Source organism: Vanacampus margaritifer, chromosome 19, assembly GCF_051991255.1.
Source record: "Vanacampus margaritifer isolate UIUO_Vmar chromosome 19, RoL_Vmar_1.0, whole genome shotgun sequence".
Taxonomy (NCBI): Eukaryota; Metazoa; Chordata; class Actinopteri; order Syngnathiformes; family Syngnathidae; genus Vanacampus; species Vanacampus margaritifer.
The window spans coordinates 17,517,353-17,533,769 of NC_135450.1; the positions used below are offsets into that span (position 1 = coordinate 17,517,353).

At 42.1% G+C, this 16,417-nt stretch overlaps 2 protein-coding genes across 3 annotated transcripts; one reads left to right on the plus strand and one right to left on the minus strand.

The window, feature by feature from the left end:
* Nucleotides 1–1,836: 1,836 nt before the first annotated feature.
* tbpl1 (TBP-like 1) lies at nt 1,837–5,647 on the plus strand. 2 transcript variants are annotated; one of them, XM_077552488.1, is made up of 7 exons: nt 1,837–1,981; nt 3,154–3,398; nt 3,705–3,787; nt 3,946–4,009; nt 4,081–4,184; nt 4,449–4,543; nt 4,718–5,647. In XM_077552488.1, the coding sequence occupies exons 2-7, from the start codon at nt 3,264–3,266 to the stop codon at nt 4,798–4,800; spliced, it is 564 nt and encodes a 187-aa protein (XP_077408614.1). In that variant the 5' UTR covers nt 1,837–1,981; nt 3,154–3,263; the 3' UTR covers nt 4,801–5,647. The 2 variants fall into 2 exon arrangements, with proteins under 2 accessions (XP_077408614.1, XP_077408615.1); XM_077552489.1 differs by lacking the exon at nt 1,837–1,981 and adding an exon at nt 2,295–2,718.
* slc2a12 (solute carrier family 2 member 12) lies at nt 5,235–11,883 on the minus strand. Its single transcript, XM_077552486.1, has 6 exons — nt 11,777–11,883; nt 10,356–10,498; nt 7,780–9,018; nt 7,095–7,217; nt 6,278–6,410; nt 5,235–6,188 (listed from the first exon to the last, which is right to left on the minus strand). Exons 2-6 carry the CDS (start codon nt 10,453–10,455, stop codon nt 6,101–6,103), a joined length of 1,683 nt encoding a protein of 560 aa, XP_077408612.1. The 5' UTR covers nt 10,456–10,498; nt 11,777–11,883; the 3' UTR covers nt 5,235–6,100.
* Nucleotides 11,884–16,417: the final 4,534 nt, after the last annotated feature.

Genomic DNA, 16,417 nt, shown 5'->3' on the forward strand with positions numbered 1-16,417 from the left:
TTAAATTAAGAAATGATGTTGAGATTTTGGAAAACTTTATTTATTTACTTGCTTACTTTTTAATTTAGCTCAACACATGCTGATGTTCTTGGAATATCTTATACAAAGCTGTCAATTCTTTATATAATTAAAATGAAAAGAAAAAGTGGTTTTCTTTTAAAATTTTGACACTAATATTTTCTCTTTGACTGAAAATGAATATCGGTTATCGGCCTTCTTGACTGCTAATAATTGGTTTCGGCCCTGCAAAAACCGTCCTGGTCCATCACTAATGTGGGTTGTTCAGTCGGTTGGTTAGCGGTAAGGTTGGTTGCCGAGTCAATAAACAGGTAGAGTAAAGCTTGTAGCTCAGTCAGTTGCCAAGTAGGAAGGTCGGTCAACAATCCAGGGCGTACGTCAACCAGCTGGCTGGCGTGTCAACAGGTAAGAGAGCTAAATCATAAAAGTTGACGTTCCAGTGCGTGCGTGCGTGCGCGCGCGCGGTGTGATCTGGTGGTCCCGCTAAGAATGGAGATGATGTAAACAGGCTCGGTGGTTCCCACGTCTCTGTTTACACTTGGCCGATCCCAGAGCTGCGCCGGCACGCTGCTGGGTTGACTCACGCGCCGTCCGTCTTGGTCTCTCTCTCTCGCGCGCACGCACGCACGCGCACACGCCATCTTTAACATGACAGCCATCTTAGTCGTGCATATTCACGAGTGTACAGTTAGTTGCAGGGCGTCGTTCTAGTCCCACTCGCCATTTGTGGAAATCCGCAATATGAAGAGATATCAATGTGAACTTCTTGTTTATTCTCTCACATATCTGCAAGCAAGCGCTCACATCTGCGTGTTTACTTTCTATGTGTTATGACCTAATGAAAGAAATTGCAGCCCCCCGCCTAAACCTTCCTAACAAAACAACCTGGGACATCTCAATGACGTTCTTGCACTGATCGACTTCCAAAGATCGATTTCTCTTGACTGCACTCCTTCACGAGGCGCAATTGTCTCATTGATAACGCAAACATTCCCAGCGGCTCGTAAACAGCATCTCAGCACTCCTCTTTGCTTTTGTAGCCTCTCCAGAATCTTTCCGAAGCAGATGTTCCTCCCTTCCCTCCCCTGCAGTTAAATCGCCACATTTGAAACGTCGAGCGCAAAATAAACACATAACGGAACGCGCCACGTTGTTGTCTGCCAACGGCGAGCTGGCTTAAGTGTCAAATTGGCATTTGTCAAACATTTGTAAACACGACTCACTTGTACTTTATTTTATTAGGAAGAACGGCACACAATTAACCTTTTTTTTTAAAGGATAGTTTTTGGTACATGCTAATGTTTTATATGGGCTGTCTATATTGTGTATTTTAAACTCCTGCCGGTGAATCTAGAAGATATCCCGTTTGTAGACTTTGTTGTCAGTAGCTTTCTCAATTTATTCATCAACGTATATTTCCTTCTTTTAAATTTGTTACAGCTCTTGTGTAACATGTTTACATTATTGTTTGATCGCTTGTTCAAATCAATTTTGTTTTGGATTTCAAATCTGTAAGATCAAAACCAGTCCACTTCATTTGATGCGTCTGACATGTCAAATTGACAAATGTAGTTTGTGTTCTTTAAATATAAAGATGGTTTATTGATTTATGGTTTCTGAATTTATTGAACAAATCATTTTACATCCTTGTATTTTTTTTTATTTGTTTGTGGATCTCGTGTACTGTGTCATTGTTTGTCGTCACATGTAAATACATTTCTTGTTTAATAAATGTCCTTTTAAATCGAGAAAGTTAAGTGCTATTATTCTGAAGGCTGCAACCGGAAAATTGGTCGATTGGCTCGCTTTTATTTTGTAAGCTCCACCCGGAAAGTGTTTTGCTAGGTGGCGCAGTCATTTGTATTTTTTTTCTTTCCCATCCTGCGCGAAGGGAATAAACAAACAATCCGGTTGACGAGCTCGTTAAAGTCTGTGGGGGCTCCCGCATTGACACGCGGATGAGGTACCGAAAACAATCCAAACGCAACATTTCACATCAAAACGAACATTAATTGCGCAATGGAAAATCCTCAGTGGCATCTGAAGGACTGCTAACTCGAGATGCTAACAACTTTTCATTCATACTTCATGCCGCTCTGGTGCTTTTATTTGTTGCTTTATGTCCATTTTTGAGTCACAACGCTACAATGATTCGTATCCAAAGTTTTGCGTCGCGGCTAGCTTACAACGAAAACGACCACTAGGTAGATAATACTCTATGGTCCCCCCCCCCCCACCCCCATCGATTTTAGCCTAGCTTAGCCTCCTAGCTAGCTAGCTAGCTAGCCAGCCGATGCATCTTGTCCCAGTTTGACGTCAATTTTGGCGTAATTGTGCGTAATTTCATCCTAACGCGACTATTGCGTTTATTGATCAAAGTGTCTGTCGTGAGTAGTCTTGAGGGGAGGGTCGCGATGGCAGCCCGTGAGAGTTCCCACAAAGCTCAACGGTCAAGTGTAACACAGTCTTTGTGTTGGGGAGCTGAGGGGACGCAACGCTTTGGACAAGTGGACCTGTGATGTGCACGATGTGCACGACGTGCACGAGCGCCGCTTTCATTCGCCAAGCGTGCCAAGTTTTGTACTAAAGCGACGACAACGCGGGCTTGTTGTGCTCGCAGGGCTAGCAAGTGACTCAGCATCAGGGAGAGGTGGATGTTTGATTTCGAAAAGATAAAATAGCAATCGACTGCATGTCAAGGTAAGTTGCTAGGTTGTAACTAGTTAGTCAGGTTAGGTCGGTCTGTACGTTTGTGAGGAGCAAATTGAAAAAGGGGGAAATAAAAGCCTACCTTAACCTTATGCCATCCATATGCAATTTCATAGCCTCAAACAGATTTTGAGACAATAGTGCAAAAGTCTCTTTTGTGTTCTGACACTGGCACATCATGATGTGGCAATATTTGCCCACTCTTCTCTACCACCAGGAAAAGCCTACTGGCGCATTTAAACTTTATTCCGAGGCACATCAAATGTTGGCTGGTGTGTGATGACTCGCTTTCCATTTTTTATTTTTTCAAGATGAATTTTGAATGTGATTGGCTAACTCTGTACACCTCCACATCCTGTCATGCTGCCCTTGTACTGGGTAGACGTCACATAAATGCTCATAAACAATGGTCTTCCTTTCCTCCAGGCTTGACCCGGCGTGACGGGCACTTAACGTCATGACGATGGTGGACGACTGAAGAGCGAGCCCCGTCTGGTCCTCTCTGTGAAACACGCATACACGCACACACTTCCTCCATGGATTCCAGCAACGATGACACTCTGGATATCATCATCACCAACGTGGTGGCGACGTTCCGGACCAGGTGCCACCTCAACCTGCGCACCATCGCCCTGGAGGGAACCAACGTCATCTACAAGCCGGAGGTGGGGGTAAGGAGGATGTTTGCCATTGCGACGCTCACGGTGACGTGTGCAAAGGGGATGTTTTCATTTGAGTGTACAGTTATTGCCTATGAATTTTTGTCATGCTGGAACTCTGTCGTAAACAGAGGACGCATTTGGATACTGTTGGTGTTCCACAAGGGTCTATGCTAGGTCTACAGATTTTTAAAAAAAAAAATTGACTGTATGCTCTACAAGTAATTTTACAAAAGGGCCCTGCGAGAAACCAACTGTTGTGTTTGTGTGATATAATTGCAAGTATAACCCCCAAAAAACTTTGCGTGCGTTTTTCAGAAAGTTCTCATGAAGCTTCGTAAGCCCAAGATAACCGCTTCCATTTGGTCCTCAGGGAAAATTATCTGCACTGGAGCAACAAGGTAGAAATGACTGGTCGCATCCGCTTGATTTGAAAGCAGAAGCTTCTTTGAGCTGCATGCAAATAAATGCGGATTTCATGCCTGATGAGGCATTTTGCCGATCAATGTTGACCTCAGTGCGACACTGCAATCCCTTCTCGCTCTCTTCCGTCTTTCAGCGAGGACGAGGCGAAGCAAGGTGCTCGCCGGCTGGCACGATGTCTGCAAAAAATCGGCTTCAAGGTGCGACTTGTCACCTTTCAATTGTCACTTTGATGCAGCGGCTGTTTGGCGTTGACACGTGTTGTGTTCAGGTGCGGTTCTCGGCCTTCAAGGTGGTGAACGTGCTGGCCGTGTGCTCCATGCCCTTTTCCATCCATCTGGTGGACTTCACCAAGAAGAACCGGCCCATTGCCAGGTAGGCGGGCCGCACATCGCCACACTTTTCAGCGCCCCTCCGCTTCTTCCAATATTTGGAGCAAGTGTGACCTCTAGTGGCGACACCTCGGCACAACTTTACATCTCAAAACACATGATACCTAAAGTATGTAGCGCCTTAAGGTGTAATATAATAATATGTTGCAGTGCATTCCAGGTGTGTTGTGAAATTGCGCCTAAATGCTGCAGGTCGACTTTGAAATGGTCCGAATTGTCAATGAGTGCAAAATGTTGTTTGTGTCAGTTATGAGCCTGAGCTCCACCCGGCCGCCACCTACAGGATCAAAACCATCAAGGCCACCATTCAGGTGTTCTCCACCGGCAGCCTCACAGTCACAGGTACCGCACCCGCAGAACACACCTGAGCGGGCAACAAGAAGCTCGCAAGTCAAGTGTCGGGATCAGATTGCGTAACAAATCTGATGCCGGCGCAATCCCAGCGTGGGATGACGGGAGTTCCGCGCTGCCAGTGTGGTACTGATTTGTTGCTCTTTCTCATGGTGACCCCGGCAGGACCAAACGTGCAGAACGTGGCCACGGCCGTGGAGCAGGTGTACCCGCTCCTCTTTGAGTGCAAGAAGCCGCTGTGCAAGTGAGGAGCGCGTCGCCTTCTCGTGGATTTCCAAGACGGACGGGACGGACGCTACTTGTGGACTCGCAGTCCTCATACAAGTGTGAAGGGAAAACCCCCCCCCCAAACCTTTGCGTTGAAAAACTGCCGTCGTCCCTTCGGAACAAGCAAGCGGAAGTCGCCAATTTTCTCCGTCCACGGAAACGACAAACCTCTCTTCATCTCTCGTGTCCAGCTTGACGGCAGCGTCTCGCGCTAAACGCTTGTACATTTCCTCACACTCGCTGTAAAATTGTAAATATGATTTTGTATGATTGTTATTCCAGGATTGGCCCCGAGTGTGTGTGGGGTAACTTTTCATTTTTATTCAGGTTGTCTTTGTGCAGGTTGAGAAGCTTTCAACGGCTACAAACGGCAACTTTAAGATCGGTTGCGCTTCAAGTGGTGCAGACACGCGAGGGGTGAGACCAACTTTTAATATTTATGCTCATGCAAATGCAACAATTCACTCGTTTTAAACACATTACTCTTAAATCCGGTCAATGTTGTACGATCCGTTTGAAAGCGGATCGAGTGTGACGCGCTCGACATGTTTTTCCGCCACTTCAACATGTGCGACTTTTTTTGTATTTTATAGAAAAATAAAGATGTCATAAATAAAGCAGACATTTGTGTTTGAGACAATGCAAACATTTAGATAGAAATAGAATCCATTTCTCGACAGGTAAGCAGGTCTGCAAAATTCACATTTGTTAACCACTGCAGTGACTCACATTCCTGAAGATGGCAGTGTTGCGTCACTTTGGGTTTGAGATCAGCGCAAACCTTTTACGCCAGGTACCATTTATAAAATTAAAATAAAAAAAGAAAAACACAGGAAAAAAGGCCACCATCATAAACAATATTAAAATGCAGCCATGTTGATCAAAAATGCTTTTTTCCCCCTAAAAAGTAGATTTCACAATAAACTGCAACATGTCATTTAATCATCAACACTGAAAAAGAAACAATAAAACGACTCAATCTTATTTCAAGTGCATTGCACATAAATAACAATTGAACCTAAATAAGAATGTTAGAATTGTGACCAAATCAAGATGATGGCGTTCCCGAGATGATTTCTTTTCACCCGCTGACGAAATGTCTCGTCTTGGTTAAATCGTCAAGCCAACATCATGTGGCCTTTGACACGGCAGCCTTTAAAATCTTGAGCGCGTTTCCTGAAGCGGCTGCCGCTAGTTTGCTTTTGAAAACGTCTGCCGGTGAGCAACTTGATTGGACGTGGAGTGAGTTGAGCGTTGATTTGACGAGCGTCCGGCGTTCGCTCACAAGATGTTGGCCGGCGTCTCCGCGAACATTCGGCTCCTCTCCGCATTTCGAACCTTCGTGCACAGGCGGAATTCAAAGCGCTTCCTGGAGAAACGAGGACCCCAAAAAAGCAAAGGGATGAGGTCGTGCGGCGGGTCGGACTCGTGCGGCAACGCGCTTTTTGGCCGACTCACTTTTTGGCGAGCTCTTTGGAGATTTCCTCCAGCGTGCGTCCCCTCGTGTCGGGCACGTAGAGGATGACGAACACCAGCAGCACGAAACTCATGGCGGCGTACAAGAACATCATGTTCGGAACGCCGATCTTCTCTTTAAATAAAAAAAAAAAAAAACATTTACGAGTGTCAGGCGTGTAAACCTCAAATGCGGTTAATTAGCAACAGCTGCACGACATCATTAGCGAGATGTATGCGAAGAACATTTTGTCCTTGCCAAAGATAGCAAAAAGCTTGACTCGGCTTTTTTTCTTTTTTTATTGTCGTGGTGTAGCCTGGCAACAGGAAACAATATATTGCTAACATGTTTCTCTTTTTTTGTGTTAAATTTTAATTGATTTTGGTTAGAATTTTTATTTCAAACATGCATAAAAGCCAAAACTTGTAAACAGCAAAAATACTAATAAGCAATTAAAGCAAACAAGAAAGAAAACAACATCCTATTAAGCAACAAGAGATATAAAGTAAGACGGTCATCAAAAGAAACGGGAAAAAAAAGGAATAGAAAGAAGTATAAACTTTTATATTCCTACTTCATCGCCATTTCAATATCAAAATCAATTTGTAAATTTTGCTAAACATAGTATTAGGCTATATGGAGGAGTATTAATACACTTGTTATTCGTAATAAATAGTCTAGCATATCTACGAGGCTTTTACGTAAGAATAATGATTGTCATCAGCATTATTGCGTAACCAAAGCGTTTCCCGTCATATTTGCTATCGAACGATGAGGCTGATGATGTGAATGTGAAGCTTTCCAGGTGAGAAAACGCACCCGTCAAGGTGAGGAAGGTCATGGAGATGAGCAGGTTGGTGGCCCAGTTGACGGCCGACACCACCGACACGGCTCGCCCTCGCACCCCCATCGGGAAGATCTCGCTGAGGACCACGTACACCACTGGCAAGTCAAAACGCGCGCGCACACACAAAGCGGCGTGTGAGCTTGTTAATAGCAGCACTTGATTATCTGACACGGCTGCTTGCTTGTTGATAGCGTGCGCACTTTGACCCCGTCAGGCAACAGTACAACAAATCGTTTATGAGTGGTTCTCAAACGGGGTCCGAGAGTCGCAACTTGGGGGTTCGTGAAATGACTTGCAAAAAAAAAATGGGGAAAAGCCACATTCTGTCAATGATGTGCGTGCACTCGTGGCTGACAATGAGGCGCTCTATATGACGCTTTTGATGTCTAAAACATTGTACAAGAAATGTTTCCTGTACAATTTCAAATAATACCATTTTGAAAATAGGGATTTAGGCATGGGAGACTTTTAAGCATAATAAAGCAGAACAAATTTGCTAAATTCGATTTTTTGGTGTAAAGTGTGTGTATTTACTGTCATAATATGAGATCACAATATTAAACAGTTAAAATGCTATAAAGTTGTTGACCCAAAAAGTTGTGGCAATGTCCTTGCACGTCCTTTTGGTCTCATGTGGCGCGAACGCGCGTTACTCACTTGGCCCCAAACCGATGGAGAAGCCGGCAACAAACACCAGCAAGCTGATGAGCGACGCCCACTTGAGCGAAGACGACTCGTCGCCGTCCACGGGCCCGCTTTGCACCGAGCCGTCCTCCTCAGTCTGCCAGACGGGGGCGCTGGTGAGAAACGGTTGCGTGCGGTTGTCCCAGGAAGCGTGGGTGCGGTTCGCCGGCGGCTGGCTGACGCACAGGCTGCTGAGCTGCGTGCGGCCGTGCAGCGTGAGCGCGCCGAGCGCCGCCAGCGACATCCCCATGGCGGCCGAGCCCACGCACAGGAAGCTCTTGGGCCCCACGCGGTCCACCAGCAGCACGGCCGGGATGGCGCCCGCCACCTTGACGGCGCCGAAGCCGGTCGACGCCAGGGTGGCGGCGGCATCGCTGCGGAAGCCCACGCCGCGCAGCAGCGGCGACGCGTACGACAGGATGTTGGGCTGCCCCGTGGCCTGCTGGAGGAACACCAGCGCCACGCCCGTCAGGAGCCGCCAGCGCAGGTTGGACTTGGCGCTGAAGAGCTCCAGGAAGCCGTGTTCCGACTCTTCCTTCAAGCCCAATTGGATATCTCGCAGTTCTGCGTCCACTTGCTCATTGGCGCCGCCCCGCATGCGCGCCAGAACCTCCCTGGCCCGCTCGGGCTGACCCCGCGCCACCAGGAACCTGGGACTGGGGGGGAGGAACATCAGGGCGGCCATCTGAAGCAGCGCCGGCGGGATGACCAGCCCGAAGGTGTAGACCCAGCCGCGGGGCACGTCGGCGAAGGCGTAACTGCAGCCGAAGCCCAACATGACGCCCAGAACCAGCATCAGCTCGTACAACGTCACCAGCAGGCCGCGGCGTTCCCGCGGCGAGATCTCGGCGATGTACAGGCACGCCGCCGTGCCCGACAGCGACGTGCCCATGCCCACCACGGCGCGGCCCGACGCCAAAGCCGGCAGCGAGGCGGCGACCATGAGCAGCGCCGTGCCGCCCACCACCAGGCCGGCGCTCAGCAGCAAGGAGCGGCGCCGGCCGTAGCGGTCCAGGACGGGTCCGCCGGCCAGGCAGATGAGCAGCGCGCCCAGCAGCTGCGAGCTCACCAGCAGCTCCTGCTGGCGGCACGACAGCGACAGGACGCCGCGCAGCTGCAGCAGCACGCCCGACGTCACGCCCATCTCGTAGCCGAGCATCAGGCCGCTCAGCGACGCCGCCACGGCCGCCGCCGCCACCAGACGACTGCAGCCTGCCGAAGCAAAATGGCCGCCCGTGAGTCCTTTTGCACGTCTTCATGCTCCAAAATGAATTTGCATTTTCTCACCACAGGTGGCAGTCGCGATTCAAAATTCTATTTTAGTCATGCGATTTTCCACTACAAATGTAATCGCTTATTAAATACACAACGTTATTAGTTATTTACTGATTTTTGTAGTCCTTCATAAAAACAAACCAATTCTCTTTTGAATTAAATCAAAACGAGACATTTGCAAACATCTGCTTTTACAGTAGAAAGCAAAATGCAAGCATTATTTTCAAAAAGGTTGCAGATGACAACATCAACCTCCCCTGTGAGATTGTGAAATTGATTTTTTTATCACGTAACAATACAAAATAAACAATTAGTTAATAAATGGTAATTGTGGGGGGAAAAAAGGTTTTGTGATTGACATCAGTTGCAAAACTACCGGATCGTGACAGCCCAAATTCTAAAGAATATTTCTCTGTATGCGACGTTTGTTTGTTTGTTTGTTTTGCTGGAAGCTTCGTTGATCAGGAAACATTTTTGGTGTTGTCACAACTTTTAATTCCTGAATGAGCAGCCAAGTATGCGCGTCGATTGGACTTTAAACACCGCCGGGCTTAACTCACACTTCTTGACAGGCGCGTTTGCTTGTGGTTTGACTTTTTTCCCCAAACAGGCACAAGTTAAGATGTCGCCCAATGATTCCAAAAGTTTGAAAATGATTTACGGTATCTTGATGCCGTTTGACTTTTTATAGCACGAGCCGCTCGCCTGCCATCCGAAGAGGGGTGTGTAGACTTTTGGTAGCCTCCGCAGGCGCGCACAGCGTGAGTAGTAGTAAGTTTGTGAAAACATTCCAGGACGGTTCATTTGAGAACAAGTGCTGACTGAGCGCTAAGCAAAGGCCACGAGCTAAAAACAAGCACGCTGTCGCAATCTCATGAACCGCAACATGAAAATAATGATAGTAAAAATTCTGGTTATGCATCCGGCACTATTTTCTTGTGGCTGGTTTAGACGGCACCGCTTCATGGCCACTAAGATTTTCTACATTTATACATCAAATATTACATTTCCCAAAAATATGTAACATCGAAATATATTTGGCTGGTCTTATGTAGTACACGCTTGGTTTCTAATATTATAACAATAAATATTCACATTCATGAAAAAATCGAAAATGTTGGCTCCATTACTATTATCTTATAATATTTTTAAAAAATCACATTTTTATCCAATTATAATCCATGATTATAAATGTTATTTAAAAGCACGCTGCGCAGTCTATGGTGGTTGTTTTTTTTTTAACATAAGGTCATCATCGAGCAGAACATTATTACCTGGACGGCCCGTGCGGGTTTGGTGGGCCGGGGGGTCATCGCAGGACGGGTCACCCGGGGACTGCCGGGACATCACCTTGGTCTGGCTGTCGGGGTCCATCTGAGAGCGCCGAGCGGCGAGCGGCGCCGAGCAGCGAGCGGCCCTGCCGCGCGTTCGGGTGGCGACAAAAACACGTTCATCAATGAATGGGGGCTGTTGTGCTAATTGGCCGTTCAATAGCAATTTTCCGATTGGAGTGAGAATGAACGACAGCAATATTGTCGCGTGCGCTCGTCGTGTCCCACGAATGTTTGACTAACGTGTGACGTGTCTGTGCTCAACGTTATCCGACGTGCACTGTGACGTCATCGTCGCTAAAAGGGGCTTTGCAAACTCGGACATTGGACTGGACAAAGTCGCCCTCTCAGGTTAGCTTAGCGCTAGCTAGCTGGCGCAACTCCAACAGAAAAAAGGAAAAGCTTTTCCGTAAATGGGATGTGGCTGCGTTGGCATATTGGCTGCATATTTACACTCCAATCTTTTCAAACGAGGGAAAATGAGGCTCGCGACGACATATGGTGTCCATTAAGCGCTATATAAATACTTTTTACTATTATGATTCCATTTCGATTTTTGGGGGACTGCCGTGTTTTTCAGCCAAAGTGCAATTAGCAAACCATTCAAGTTTAATTTGGGTTTCACTGCCAAAACAAATAGCAAACGTGCATTTTTAGTCCAAGTCAAATTGACAAATTCACCTAATGGTGGATTTTGGGGGGGCCGATCCTGCATTATTCACAGAAACCGCTGCTTATTTGCATATATTTGGACCCGATCACATGCTTGTTAATATTTACTAGGTTTTATTTTCTTCAGACTTTCCTTTTCATGGAAATGATAAGTGAGCATGGGTTGTTTGCGGTGGGGCTTTTTGACCTTGTTTACGCTTGTGATGTTTGCAAAATGAGTGTGCTTAAGGTTTTAATATTGACGAGCATGAACTTATTTTTACCCCATCATGACCTTTTTCAAAATGTTGAATTTTCATCACTTATGTGGGAAAATGACTTTGAATTTTTGGAGTAAGATTTTTTTATGTGAAAAACCAAATTTACAGATGAATGCTTCCAATTGGACAGCAATTAAATTCAAAAATAAAAGCATTTAATGGACTTGAGGAGATCAAGAGGACTTCAGTTTTAGTGTAGAACCGCACCTGGCGCTTTCTTTTGATACGTATTTTTTCTATTCTTGCGTTTGTGATAGGCAGGTTTGGTTTGAGGATGAGTCCAAAAGTTCGACAACATGACCCAATAAAAAAAAAGACTCCTGACGTCACGTTGTGACGTGTAAGATCGTTGTGGCAAAAAAAAGCTTCCAAAAATGACGACTAGAGTGAAGTTAAGTTTTTTTGAAAAAGGTGTTCGTAGTTGTCTCCTACCTGCTTGTTGGCTCGTTTAGTGTCGTGTTTGTCGCTCCATTGGCTTTCTTGCAGCTTTTTTCTCGACTTGACTGCTCGGCGAGAGCTCGCGTGCCCTCTTGCTTTGGTCAAACTAACCTCCATGGCCACGCCCCTTTGTGTCGGCGCACCAATAGGAAGTGCGCGTCCGCCCAAGCAACGCCCACGCCGCGTTGCTATTGTCCAAATGTGCAATCTGTCAAATCTCGATCTCATAAATTAACAAGAATGTGTCCCCCTTTACATGATGCGGAATGTTTTGCGTAGAACCTGTGACTTTTTGTAAGCCATTAACGCTGCAAATGATCCTACTTGAAGTTAATTTCATTCTGAAGATCATTACATCATCATGCATCTGTAGCAACATTCGTCCAGATTAGAAAACACAAACAAGAGGCCTGCACTTGACTCACTTGACTCGGGTCATGTTTTAAGAACCCTCACATTCGAGTCCCACTGTGAGCGTCTTATGTAATGAAAAAAAACAACTGCATTGCACTTGTCAGCAAATATTTTCCTCAATATAAATTAATCATGTCATATAACTGTCTATTTCTTATCTGACATTCTTGTTGCAGGAAGTGTATTAGCCCACAGTGCAAAGGTCACGGCTAATTTTTATGCGCAAACTGGACAGTTTGATTTGAATGGAAAGGTTCACCCACTTGTGTCAGTTGGAGCTTTTTCAGTTGGACATGGAAAGTTGGCCGCTTTTCCTGACGCAAGCGATGGCGTGATGAGAACTGATGTGTCGCTGGTCAAATGAGTTTCATGTATTTATACAAAATAAATTAGTATTAGTAAAAGTATTGTACCCCCTCCATCGAAGGTGCCGGGTTTTGCAGTCTTGCTATTATGTTTATTTTATTTTGTTGTTTTTTACAGTTTACTGTACTAGTTTGTTGCTCCTATCTATTTGAGGTGTAATGCCATTTTTGACCGCTAGATGGTGGCACGCTAGTTACATGCACCTTTTCCTTTGAAGGTCAAAGTGACTTTTAGCCCAGACAAAAATGTCCAACAAAAATAATTGTTTAATTTGACGTCAACATAAAAAAAAAAATGTTATCAAAAAAAATTGCATTTTATTTTCAATTTTCCAGCAATTTCTCCCCCGATCCACCCCAAGTTTCTGAAGAAGAAAAAAAAAAATTCTACACATTTTAGCCAAACAAATAAAATCAGCACCAAAATGGAGGAGTTGAAATCAACAACTGTGTGTGTTTTTTTTCCTCTGTCTGAATTGCATTTTTTGGGTCATGTCATGTCAATGTTGGCCGTGGCCATGTTGGAGCCGGCCAGCTGGATCGGCCAACATCTGCCCGTATCGCCGGAAGTCCCGCCAGAAGGCCGAACAGATGACCGCGCACACACACACCTGTGCCTCCTCATAATTAAAGTGCAATACATGAAAAACAAACTTCTTCTCAGTTTATTTCTTCTCTCAAGGAAAGTGGCGTAGCAACATTCCCGAGCCTTCCACGCTCGTTAAAATTAAATAACGCCTTACTAATCAAAAAAATTTTTTTAAACGCCTTACTATACATGGTCGTTTTTTTTTCTTTTCCTCTTTACTATAAATGGTCGTAAAAAAAAACAACGCCTTATTAATTAAGGTTAAAAAAAAAAAGCCATGGTCGTTTTTTAATTTTTTTTTACTCACTATACATGGTCGTAAAAAATAAAAACAAAAAACGCCTTACTAATCAAGGTTTAAAAAAAAAAAAAAAAGTGCCTTACTATACATGGTCGTTTTTTTCTGTTTTTTTTTTTTTTTTTACTCCTTATTCCACAAAAAAAAAGAAAAAGCGCCATGATCGTTTTTTTTCCGTTTTTTTTTTTCGTTTTTTTTTTTCCGTTTTTTTTTTCCGTTTTTTTTTTTCCGTTTTTTTTTTTTTTACTCCTTACTATACATGGTCGTAAAAAACAACAAATAACGCCTTACTAATCAAGTTTTAAAAAAAAAAAGCGCCTTACTATATATACATGGTCGTTTTTTTCCGTTTTTTTTTTTTTTTACTCCTTACTCCACAAAAAAAAGAAAAAGCGCCATGATCGTTTTTTTTCCGTTTTTTTTTTTTTCGTTTTTTTTTTCCGTTTTTTTTTTTTTTCGTTTTTTTTTTCGTTTTTTTTTTTTTTTTTTACTCCTTACTATACATGGTCGTAAAAAACAACAAATAACGCCTTACTAATCAAGGTTTAAAAAAAAAAGCGCCTTACTATATATACATGGTCGTTTTTTTCCGTTTTTTTTTTTTTTTTACTCCTTACTCCACAAAAAAAAAGAAAAAGCGCCATGATCGTTTTTTTTCCGTTTTTTTTTTTCGTTTTTTTTTTCGGTTTTTTTTTTCGTTTTTTTTTTTCCGTTTTTTATTTCCGTTTTTTTTTTTTTTTTACTCCTTACTATACATGGTCGTAAAAAACAAATAACGCCTTACTAATCAAGTTTTAAAAAAAAAAAGCGCCTTACTATATATACATGGTCGTTTTTTTCCGTTTTTTTTTTTTTTTTACTCCTTACTCCACAAAAAAAAGAAAAAGCGCCATGATCGTTTTTTTTCCGGTTTTTTTTTTTCGTTTTTTTTTCCGTTTTTTTTTTTTTTCGTTTTTTTTTTTTTTTTACTCCTTACTATACATGGTCGTAAAAAACAACAAATAACGCCTTACTAATCAAGGTTTAAAAAAAAAAGCGCCTTACTATATATACATGGTCGTTTTTTTCCGTTTTTTTTTTTTTTTACTCCTTACTCCACAAAAAAAAAGAAAAAGCGCCATGATCGTTTTTTTTTTTCTTTTTTTTTTTCGTTTTTTTTTTTCCGTTTTTTTTTTTTTTTTACTCCTTACTATACATGGTCGTAAAAAACAACAAATAACGCCTTACTAATCAAGTTTTAAAAAAAAAAAGCGCCTTACTATACATGGTCGTTTTTTTTCAGTTTTTTTTTTTTTACTCCTTACTCCACAAAAAAAAGAAAAAGCGCCATGATCGTTTTTTTTCCGTTTTTTTTTTTTTCGTTTTTTTTCCGTTTTTTTTTTTTTCGTTTTTTTTTTTTTTTTTACTCCTTACTATACATGGTCGTAAAAAACAACAAATAACGCCTTACTAATCAAGGTTTAAAAAAAAAAGCGCCTTACTATATATACATGGTCGTTTTTTTTCAGTTTTTTTTTTTACTCCTTACTCCACAAAAAAAGAAAAAACGCCGTGATAGGTTTTTTTTTCCCATTTTTTTTTTTTACTCCTTACTATACACGGTCGTAAAAAACAACAAATAACGCCTTACTAATCAAGGTTTAAAAAAAAAAAGCGCCTTACTATATATACATGGTCGTTTTTTTTTCTGTTTTTTTTTTTTTTTTACTCCTTACTCCACAAAAAAAGAAAAAACGCCGTGATAGGTTTTTTTTTCCCATTTTTTTTTTTACTCCTTACTATACATGGTCGTAAAAAACAACAAATAACGCCTTACTAATCAAGGTTTTAAAAAAAAAAAAAGCACCTTACTATACATGGTCGGTTTTTTTTCCGTTTTTTTTTTTTTTTACTCCTTACTCCACAAAAAAAAAGAAAAAGCGCCATGATCGTTTTTTTTTTCGTTTTTTTTTTTCGTTTTTTTTTTTTTTTTTTTTTACTCCTTACTATACATGGTCGTAAAAAACAACAAATAACGCCTTACTAATCAAAGTTTAAAAAAAAAAAAGCGCCTTACTATACATGGTCGTTTTTTTTTCCGTTTTTTTTTTTTTTACTCCTTACTATACATGGTCGTAAAAAACAACAAATAACGCCTTACTAATCAAGGTTTAAAAAAAAAAAAAGCGCCTTACAATACATGGTCGTTTTTTTTCCGTTTTTTTTTTTACTCCTTACTCCACAAAAAAAAGAAAAAGCGCCATGATCGTTTTTTTCCGTTTTTTTTTTTTTTTTACTCCTTACTCCACAAAAAAAAAGAAAAAGCGCCATGATCGTTTTTTTTTTCCGTTTTTTTTTTCCCGTTTTTTTTTTTTTACTCCTTACTATACATGGTCGTAAAAAACAACAAATAACGCCTTACTAATCAAGGTTTTAAAAAAAAAAAAAGCGCCTTACTATACATGGTCGTTTTTTTTTTTTTACTCCTTACTCCACAAAAAAAAAGAAAAAGCGCCATGATCGTTTTTTTTTTTTTTTACTCCTTACTATACATGGTCGTAAAAAACAACAAATAACGCCTTACTAATCAAGTTTTAAAAAAAAAAAGCGCCTTACTATATATACATGGTCGTTTTTTTCCGTTTTTTTTTTTTTTTTACTCCTTACTCCACAAAAAAAAGAAAAAGCGCCTTACATGGTCGTTTTTTTCAGTTTTTTTCCCCGTTTTTTTTTTTATTCCTTACTATACATGGTTGTTAAAAAAACAACACCTTACTAATCAAGGTAAAAAAAAAAAAACGCCTTAAGGTTAAAAAAAAAAAAACGATCATGGCGCTTTTTCTTTTTTTTGTGGAGTAAGGAGTAAAAAAAAAAAAAAAGAAAAAAAACGACCATGTATAGTAAGGCGCTTTTTTTTTTTAAACCTTGATTAGTAAGGCGTTATTTGTTGTTTTTTACGACCATGTATAGTAAGGAGTAAAAAAAAAAAA